Source organism: Xiphophorus couchianus, chromosome 16 (assembly GCF_001444195.1).
Source record: "Xiphophorus couchianus chromosome 16, X_couchianus-1.0, whole genome shotgun sequence".
NCBI lineage: Eukaryota > Metazoa > Chordata > Actinopteri > Cyprinodontiformes > Poeciliidae > Xiphophorus > Xiphophorus couchianus.
This window is the reverse complement of record NC_040243.1, coordinates 18,712,879-18,723,767: the sequence shown is the minus strand read 5'-3', so window position 1 is coordinate 18,723,767 and position 10,889 is coordinate 18,712,879. Positions and strand designations below refer to the sequence as shown.

Genomic DNA, 10,889 nt, shown 5'->3' with positions numbered 1-10,889 from the left:
GATAGTGTCTTGTTACGTAAGCGGAAAAGAAGAGGAAGAACGTGATCCGATTGGCCGAAAGTTTCGCGGACTTTGCTCTCCGTGTGGAGGCTTTCTTTCGTGCCAGATCCTTAAAAACTGATCCTAGTTCAGGTCTGCTACAAATAGCGGCAGGAGCCTCCATCACCTTCTTCTTCTTCACCACTACCATCATCATCATCATCTGGTGAGTGCTTCATATTTTTAAAGTAACAAAAAAAAAAAAAACCCACACGTTTTACTACAGCTCATGTTGTATCTGAGTAGACAGTGATGTAATGTTTCTGCTGATGTTTAGTTGCTGCTGCCGCAGGGACATATGGCTGTTAGCAGGCAGCTGCTAGATCCACCGTGTCAACAAAATACAAGTTAGACGAGTATTTTTGCTTTTAATCACAGAGTATATATTTTATTCAGCGTGCTTCCTTAGGATTTTCTCAGTCAGATCGGGTTGTCATAATTAAAGCCTTGTGCTCGCTGTTCAGCTACAACACACGGCAGCTGTCATGTGCAAAGACTTAAGTTGTAGACGTCATAAAATGCGTGAGCGGTGGCTTTAAGGAGAAATGTCTGTTTCCACGGTTGCTTCACTGATAATGTTTTGACAGATTCTGCAATGTCTAACAGTTCAAAGGTCAACTGATGAGCCCAGGGGGGTTGCAACAGTGTTGGATCTGAATTTTTGCTACACACACTCTCTCTCTCTCTCTCTTTCTCTCACTCTGCAGCTTTGTGTTGCAGTAATGGCCCCAAAGCCAGGGCTTTATCCGGATTGTATGTGACAGACCAACAAAAAGAAGCGCATAGTTACAAGATAGTTATAAGGATTTTGGTCAAATCTGGAAAAATGGGATCTTGGTAACTGAAGTTTGTAATTTGGTATTGATATGAAAACAAGCTGTTCTGAGAAGGCAATAACTTGCATCATGCGGACTAAGTTATAAGAAAAAGCTCAGCGATAAAGCAGTGGAAATGTTTACCACAGAGATAGGATCATAAAACAATATCCCAAATTTTTAAAGTGAAATATGGTGACGGCAGTATCATGCTGTGGGGATGACTTTCGCTAATTACAGGGCAAAACCATAGCTGAAAACCTGTTAGAAAGTGCAAGAGACTTGAGAGTGGGCTGGAGGTTCGACTCGACACATCCAGGGATACAATGGAATGGTTTAGAAGGAATCATAGCAATGGCCTAGTCAAAGTCCAGACCTAAATCCAAGTGAAAATCTGCTACAAAACCCAAATATTGACGCTCACAGATGCCTCACCGTCCAATCTGACTGAGCTTGAAGTATGGATACAACACTGTTTATCACCAAGTATCCCACTAAGATACATGGAAGTTTATGATCGTAATATAAAAAAGATGAAACGAGATTTTGCAAGACAGGAAAACTGACTCCTCGTAACCCATACTCTTATTATCTGCACTTGTATCTGCTTTTATGGATGCTTTTGTGTTGTTTTTTTTTTTTTATCTGTGTCTGCGATTCTTATCTCTTCTTTTTAGATTTCCACGTTGCAACTCCAACAAAGAAAAAAACAAAACCCAGCCATGTCTCTAACAAATGGTCACAGCGTGGGCAAAGAAACATGGGACTCCCACAACAAGATGATGCTGGAGCCTCTGTCCGTCAGCGACTCAGAGGTTTGAGTTCGTGCAAATACTCATAAATCAATGTTATCTGTCACTCTGGTACCCACTATTAAAGATAAAGCGGGTAAGATTAGCTCCTTGGAGAATTACCGACCCATAGCTTTAGCTAGTAGTTTGTCGAAAGTTTTTGAAAGAGTCCTTCTAAACAGGCTGGAAGAGTTTCTTTTGACCTCTGATAATCAATTCGGTTTTAAACCCAAACATGGTACAGACATGTGTATTTTTGTGCTACAGGAGATTTTAGATTTGTATAATTTGCGCAACACCACAGTATTTATGTGTTTTATTGACGCTTCTAAAGCATTTGATCGCGTGAATCATCAAAAATTGTTCTGCAAGTTAGAAAGCAGAGGTGTACCCAAATATCTAATTAGAATAATGGTCTATTGGTATGGTCATCAACTAATGTATGTCAAATGGGGTAACTCATTGTCTGACTCGTTTAATGTTAGTAACGGAGTAAGGCAGGGAAGTATATTGTCCCCTTACCTTTTTAACATCTACATGGATGAACTATCAAAGCGCCTGAATTGTTGTAAAACAGGCTGTGTAGTTGGTGGCCGCACAATCAATCACATAATGTATGCGGATGATTTGGTAATCTTATGCCCATATAGTGCTGGCCTTCAACAATTACTAAGGGTCTGCTCCCAATATGGATGTGATTTTGATGTCAAATATAACGCTAAGAAAAGCAATGTCATGATTGTTAGAAGTAGAGCAGATAAGCATCTGATAACCCCTGACTTCTCTTTATCTGGCATTGTCCTCAATATATGCAATGAAATTAAATATCTGGGACATTACATAACTGATGACCTATCTGATGATCGTGACATTTGTAGGCAGTATTGCATGATGTATGCACAGGCTAATATTTTGATCAGAAAGTTTGGTATGTGTTCATCCTCTGTGAAGGTAGCTCCTTTTAAAGTTTTTTGCACTTCATTTTACACAGCCCATCTATGGCGAAGATATAAAAAAAGTAGCCTGCACAAACCTTATGTGGCATACAATGATGGCCTGAGGCTCCTACTCAAAGTGCCTAGATGGAGCAGTGCCAGCCACATGTTTGCACATAACGCTGTTCCCACACGTGCAGCTGCGCTCAGGAATCTCATGTATAAATGTATGTGTAGATTATCCGTGTCATACAATAATATAATAGCAATTTTAGTAAACCCTGTTTTTAGTACAGCGAGATTTTTCTCAAGATTGTGGAAACATTGGCGTCATCATTTATTTGTGGCTCAGTGACTGTCATGTTTCTTTTTGTCTTCTTTTTCTTTTGTTTTTACTATGGACCTCTTTTGTGTCTGAAATAAAGAAAGATTGATATAGATTGATTGATTAATTAGGCAGGGCCAGCCTACGGCATAAGCGAGCTAAGCGGCTGCTTAGGGCCCTCCATGCCAACAGGGGGCCTCAAGAGCAAGAACTAGCATGATAGAAAAATATAGATATATTTTAAATAACATTGAATGTTGCAAACTAAATGCTGTTACACATGGAAAAACAATTTCTGCTTTGTTTTGATAGATAATAATGATTAATCCCTTCCTGTTGATGGCTGTTGGGGAAGTATAAGATATTAAATTTATTGCTTCAAATAGTTCAAATGAAATGGTACACTTAAATAGCACTCTGCATTTCAAAACCCAAATTATTTTATTTTATTTTGCTAGGTTAAAAGGTTAAAATCAATAGTCATAATAGAACTGGTCTAATATATGCTAATTACAAAAGATGCTAATGATAGTAGGTCTGTTAAATCATCTGGTGTTGGTATGGGGGGATCAATCATGGCCGATAAAATTTGCCTTATTTGACCAAAAAAATGACACAATATTCATGCTGTCACTTATTTCATGCTGAATATTTTTATTTATTTGGGAGTATTTTATAAAAATGTCTTTTCACTTTGACATTAAAGGCTTTCTTTATTGTTTTAAATTTGAAAAAAAGCTACATTTTGTTGCTCATGATTTATATGGAGCTAAATTTGAGCAAAAAAAGTTTGTTTAAAAAAAGAAACTGAAACTGAAAAAAGAATTTGAAGCTGAACACAAATGTTCAAAACAACTTTTCAGATTTAAGGGTTTCTTTCTCTTCTGGCAAAGCCCCTAAAAGAAGCTAATTAGGGCCTCAAAAAGGCCCTAATTTTGAGGCCTTTTTGGCCTCAGGTTCACTTAATTCAGGTTAAGTGAACCTGAATTAAGTGTTGTTGCAGTTCATGCATTGTTATGTGGTAACAGTTTTGTGTTTCTTGCGTTTCAGGTGTTCTCCATCATAAAGAAGGAGAAGCACAGGCAGACGTACGGACTGGAGCTGATCGCTTCGGAGAACTTCGCCAGCAGAGCGGTTCTTGAAGCTCTCGGTTCCTGCATGAACAACAAGTACTCTGAGGGCTACCCCGGCCAGCGGTACGAGCCCTGATCCGTTTTTGTTTACTAAATGATGTTATTTGTGGTACCTATGAGCATGATTCATCACTTCAGGTACTATGGTGGAACTGAACATGTCGATGAGCTGGAAAGGCTTTGCCAGAAGAGGGCGCTGGAGGCCTTTGGTCTGAACTCTGAGAAGTGGGGAGTTAATGCACAGCCATACTCAGGTGATAAATCTGCACCTTAACAGATGTAAACAGTATGCACAGAGATAATAAAAGTATTCACTTGGAGGATTTACCCGCTTTACTGCTTTTTCCAAATCAAGCCATGGAGCTAAATTGAGTCCATAAAGTTTGTTCAATAGTAATAATAAAATAAGAACAGAAAAAACCCTTAAATCTGAAAAGTAGTTCTGATCTTTTTGTTCATTCAGTTTCAGTTTAAATTTTTTTTTTAACGAACTTTTTTGCCCAAATTTAGCTCCATATAAATCATGAGCAACAAAATGTAGCTTTTTAAAAAAAATTTAAAACAACAAATGTCAAAGTGAAAACACATTTTTATAAAGTACTGCCAAATAAATAAAAATACTAAACATGAAATAAGCAATCACATGAATATTGTGTCATTTTTTGTCAAAAAACGGCAAATTTTGTCAATCATGATTGATTTGTGAAAGCAACACAAAGCGTGAAACATCCAGTGGTGTGGACACTTTTTACTGCTTGGTCCGTTTAAACTATGATTTGTTTTTTTCATTCCTCCTCAATATTACTGAAAAATGTGTTTATAAATGTAAATATAAACAATATTTTCACTGTGATTGTGGCTCGGAGGACGAACTAGCTAACGTACATCTCAGGAAGTAGAGTATCATCAAACAGTCTATTCATTCGAGTAATTCAGTTCAGGAAGTGAAACTCTTAAATAGACTGATTGTTTATGGAATTATATATGTTACGTGTTTATTTATTTCTGTTGCTTTTGATCATCATGACATGCAGAAAACCTAAAATTCAGTTCCTGAGAAAATTTTAATATTTATTAAGATGAATAAACAAAGTATTTTTTTTTAACACAGAAATATCAGTATACTGAAAAGTATGTCCACAAGGTTTGCCATATCACCTAATCTGGAGATATGTTGCGTTCTTTGTAGTGGATCTGTGCAATATTTCGCATTCAAAATTTGAATGATTAATTTTAAATGCCTGGCAGGATGTGGAACCGCCCCTAAAGATGGCTTCTCTTTGTTTATCTCTTTGCTCTTATCTTCACGTTGCTTCTCCGTTTCTCCACAAGGTTCCCCGGCCAACTTTGCGGTCTACACTGCTGTGGTGGAACCGCACGGCCGGATCATGGGCCTGGACCTTCCCGACGGCGGCCACCTCACTCACGGCTTCATGACCGAGAAGAAGAAAATCTCAGCAACGTCCATCTTCTTTGAATCCATGCCCTATAAGGTGCCTTTTCTCTGCATGTGTTCAGTTAGAGACCCAGTTTCCCAAAGTAATGAGCGATGGTGTGTTCATGAGATCAATCCCAGGGATTAATAGGGATTAATAATTATTATTAATAATTATTATTACAGATAATTATCTGTAATAAATATGGAGAACACTTATTTTAAACTTATGTTGTTTAGTGACATAATTTGTTTTAATTGCTTTGTTGGGATGCCTTTAATTTATTTTTTTTCTTCTTTTAAATTACTTACATAAATATAAATTATCTGCCTACTTGGACTTGCCGTATAAAGCTCTATAAATCTGAATCCGATTAAACTAATTGTAGGTTGAATTAGCTAATGTTATTTCCTATTTAAGGAATGTGTATTTTTTAGTTTATGTGTGTTTTTTTGTGGTCGTTTTCAGGTGAACCCAGAAACCGGCTACATTGATTATGACAAACTGCAGGAAAACGCCCGGCTGTTCCACCCAAAGCTCATCATTGCAGGTTCATTAATATAGTAATAATAATAATAATAATTAATAATAATTGTAATAATGGAGGAAGTGTGGTTTGCTGTCTAAGAGAGAAATTCAGATATGTAGATTATCCTCTGTAAATGTAGCATATATTTATATAAAAAAAAATTACATTTCTGCTTATTTTAGGAACAAGCTGCTATTCCCGTAACCTTGACTACGGCCGCTTGCAGCAGATCGCCAGCGAGAACGGCGCCTATCTGATGGGGGACATGGCTCACATCAGTGGGCTGGTGGCAGCCGGGGTCGTGCCCTCGCCCTTTGATCACTGTGACATCATCACGACGACGACTCACAAAACTCTCCGCGGCTGCCGTGCCGGGCTCATCTTCTATCGGAAAGGTAGACTCTTTCACAAAGCCCGCATACGTGAGGACCCTTTGAATTTTCCTCTGTCCGGTTCGCAAAGTTTCTCTGATCAACTCCGCCGTCCGTCCACCAGGGGTACGGAGTGTGGACGCCAAAGGCAAAGAGACGCTGTACAACTTGGAGTCTTTGATCAACCAGGCTGTGTTTCCAGGGCTGCAGGGAGGGCCACACAACCACGCTATTGCAGGTACAATTATTATTATTATTACTGCTTTTATGAAGCCATCGTTTTGACATCTACAGTTAGGCCTATCACAATAATAGATTTTACTGGATGATAAATTGTCTCAGACATTATTCTGACACGTGGCAGCAATGTTATTTTAGAACCACTTTCAACTTGTGTATTAATAATGGCATAATAATGGAAGTTCGCCCTCTCAAAGGCCAATAAACGTTAACTTTGCTCTTATCTTCACATTGCTTCTCCGTTTCTCCACAAGGTTCCCCGGCCAACTTTGTGGTCTACACCGCTGTGGTGGAACCGCAGAACTGGAAGATATTTTAAAGATCCAAAATAAACACAACAACCGTAAATAAAAACAGAAACAAAAGCCACTCGCAACCGAAGCAATAAATAAATAAAATGGACTACGAAAGTCTCCGTAAACAAAACTGCCCTTCAAAAAATACAAATCAGCATGATGGGGGTGATCGAGCTCATCTTAATTTAACATGCAATTTACTCATTGTTTGCTTATTGCGAGCATTCATACCCACTGAACTTTTTCTCTCTGTTTTTCACATGACAGCCAGAAAGACATGGCAGGGCTTACATGTGAAGCGGAAAAAAATATATACAATAATTTGTCAGACTGACACCAATATCTTAAAAAATTGAAAGATATCATCTGATACCGACATTAGTGCCGATATATAAACATCCATAGTAAAGAACATTGAATGCTCTATTTTCCTCCCACTGTGGAATGCTTTAGTGGGACAAAGTAGGGCAGAATTGTGAAGTTTGTGGTTGCATGTGACTAAAAACTAAATGTCCAAGGCATACTGCATGTATACTTTTACAAGGAACTGTATTGATTTATGTTGGAGTCAGTGTCACTGAGGTAAATGTCCGTCCCTTGCAGGTGTTGCCGTGGCTCTGAAACAAGCCTTGACTCCAGAGTTTAAGGCTTACCAGCTGCAGGTTCTTGCTAACTGCAAAGCTCTGTCCAGTTCCCTCATGGACCTCGGCTACAAGATCGTCACCGGTAGGCGTCGCACGCTACGATTTTACTGCAACACCGACTACTGTGGCGGATTTAATGTGATGCCAGTCAGACGTTTGTCTTTGCTGCTTCCTGTGCAGGCGGTTCTGACAACCATTTAATCCTGCTGGACCTTCGCAACAAAGGAACGGACGGAGGACGAGCTGAGAAGGTCTTGGAGGCCTGCGCCGTTGCCTGCAACAAGAACACCTGTCCAGGTCAGCGCAGTTTAAACTGCAGTATTTAGCCAAATCCTTTTTGAGCTTTACATCATGTTATAATGTTATTCCCCAATCAAAAACATACCTGAGTGTTGCCTTGATTCTTTTATTAATGTTTAAAAAATCCTCTGGTCTCCCGTTTTGCACATTTAGCTGTGCAAAACACCCTGGTGAACCTAGCTCCGCCTTCAAGGTGCGGCTCCTCCTCAGAGCTGCCTTTTCCAAGTTTCCGAGGTTCCACGACTCCACCACTCAGCTCCTTCAGACTAGCCAGCAGCAATCAGCAAACACCTGGTTGAGCTGTGCATCAGCTGTGCATCATTATACGAACTATAATAATAAACGAATCATTATACAGTATTTCTCAATGAAACGCTGGTAAAAAAAAAAAACCCGCTATGGAGGAGGAGCCGTGTTGGGATGACATCCTGAAGGCGAAGCTTCAGAAAGAGCAGGAGTTCTTAAAGAGACAGAGGCCCAATTTCAATGTGTTAAATTACGAAGTCAAATTTCTTTTAAGTCATATTTGATACATACAGCATTTTTATAACTTCTGAAGTGAACATATAGTTACTTGATTGTGCTACAAAATGACACTATTTGCCTGAAATAAAAACACATAATGTTGGCCCTTTAAATTGGTTAAATTAATATTCTGTTTCTTGGGGTCATTTGGTAATTATCTGACCTTTATGTTCTTCGTAGGCGATAAGAGTGCTCTGCGTCCAAGCGGTCTGAGGTTTGGCTCTCCGGCTCTGACCTCCAGAGGAATGGTAGAGGAAGACTTCAAGAAGGTGGCCCACTTCATTCATAGAGGTAATGTGAACTAAAAAGGTTTCTTTTATTATTATTATTATTTTAATTACCAAGAGACAGACATGTCTGCCATAGCAAATATTTTAAAAAGTAAAATATTTGGGGTGGTTTCTCCCTGCAGGTATTGAGCTGACTTTGGAAGTGCAGAGAAGTCTGGACCCCAAGGCCAACCTGAAGGAGTTCGTCCAGGCGCTGGCTCGGGGAGAGAAGTTCCAGCAGCGGGTGTCAGAGGTCAGGGCGGAGGTGGAGGCCTTCGCTGGGCAGTTCCCCATGCCGGGCCTTCCTGAACTGTAGAGCGGAAAGCTTCCCTCTCCTTTCTCCTCCAATCAAGATGACTTCAACATGTTCCCACGAATCCAACCTTTCCCTTTTCTCAACGGGGGAGAAACATTTCACTTCTTATTTGCCGTTGTTACGAAGCTTTGCTGTTTTAAATGTGATTGTTTTTCAGCGGTGACTAGAGGCAGCGCTGGAACAAATGAACATTAATGTTGTCATGACTTCCCGTTCGGTGTTTGACAAACTGTTCCAGCTTGAGTCACTGATTTGGATCCATCCATTACTAATTTAGATGTATATGACTCTATTGTATAACTTAATAAATAGGTCAATAGTGCTGCATTCAATTAAGTTAAATTACAACTGAATAAAAGAAGAGCGATTGTGTATGTCTGTTTTTTAATTTTAGATGTAATTTGCTCTGACTTTAAAATAAAGCACACTCCTATAAAGAGAATGGGTTAGATGTAATGAATTAAACAATACATTTAAAACAAAATTACATTCAAAAGTGGTGAAATGTGTGTATTATTGCAAAGCATTATTGCTAACTGCATAGCTCTGTCCAGTTCCCTCATGGGCCATCACTGGTAGGCGTCGCACACATATTGGGCTAATTAGAAACATCCAGGCAGAATTTTATTTTATTATTTTACAGCAATGGGAAATGCTTCCAACTAAGTCTATTTACTTTCATTTCATTGTTTAGATCAGGGATGTCCATGTCCAATCCTCGAGAGCGACCATCCTGCATCCTGTAGACGCCTCCCTTCTCCAACATGAACAACACTAATGAAATGACTAAATTCCTCCATTATCATGTCATTCATCTCCACAAAGGCCTGAGAGCAAGTCATTCACTTGAATCAGTTCTGTTAAAGAACAAATGCATCTAATATGTGCAGAAAAGTAAGAAGACAAGTACTGGAGTCTGGCACTTTTGGTTAAGACAATACATTTTCTATTATTGCAAGTAATTTAAGAAAAGAGAGTTTGCATAGCGGGATGTTGTGCATGCTGGATCTTTCTCTGCTGTTGGTTGCTTCCTGTACAGGCGGTTCTGACAATCATCTAATCCTGACGGACTTGCACAATAAAGAAAAGGATGGAGGACGAGTTGAGAAGGTCTTGCAAGCCTGCACGATTTCTTGCAACAAGAACACCTGTCTAGGTATTCTGTAAACGATTATATGATATTCTATAAGTAACATGGGCAGAAGTAAAACTGAGAGCAACCACCTCTACCATCATCTATCACACATTGATACGCAAAGGCAATTTGGAGAGATTAATAAACCTATTGCGGAAACCTTTTTTTTAGTCTGTGTATATTTATTTATAATGTTTCCAAAAACAGAGAGAGAAAAAAACACAATGCAGAAAAAATATAAGCAAAACAAGAGACAAAACGAGTACAGAAATAGATAATATTTAAATTCTTGTCAATGGAAAGACTGAAAATGTGCACGTGGAATTAGAAGCTTGTTATACCTTCACATTGTTTTTGTTTAAATACGCCATCATCAAAATGAAAGCAGCCACATTTTTCCAATATATTTTCTAAAACATATCCCCAATGAATTCCAGCTGTAGACAAATTTGTAAAAAACAAAACAATCATAATCAAACTTTATTGTATTTTTTTTAGAAAATGATTTTTATACACTTTTTTTTATTTAAACAATGACCACAGTTTTAATTCCTCACAACAATTATTCCCACACCTGATTCTTTCTAAGTTTTTAGGCTTGTATTCCCCCGTCTCTCCTATTTCTGGTTTGCAGTTTTGCAGTCAAGTATCCAAAGGTGTCCAGTTGAAGTAGCATAAGCTAAATTACTGGTTTGTGTGATGATCCTATTATAATGCTACTTTAATATAATAATGTGCTTTGAAAGGGTATTACATAAGATTGGTAATACCTAATTGGTAATACAATCTG

General features: G+C 38.6%; 1 protein-coding gene across 1 annotated transcript; it reads left to right on the top strand.

The window, feature by feature from the left end:
* Positions 1 to 50: 50 nt before the first annotated feature.
* Positions 51 to 9,338, top strand: shmt1 (serine hydroxymethyltransferase 1 (soluble)). The gene is made up of 12 exons (XM_028043046.1): positions 51 to 205; positions 1,532 to 1,669; positions 3,956 to 4,101; positions 4,177 to 4,292; positions 5,371 to 5,531; positions 5,943 to 6,024; positions 6,186 to 6,398; positions 6,499 to 6,612; positions 7,514 to 7,636; positions 7,735 to 7,851; positions 8,560 to 8,670; positions 8,792 to 9,338. Exons 2-12 carry the CDS (start codon positions 1,577 to 1,579, stop codon positions 8,962 to 8,964), a joined length of 1,449 nt encoding a protein of 482 aa, XP_027898847.1. The 5' UTR covers positions 51 to 205; positions 1,532 to 1,576; the 3' UTR covers positions 8,965 to 9,338.
* Positions 9,339 to 10,889: the final 1,551 nt, after the last annotated feature.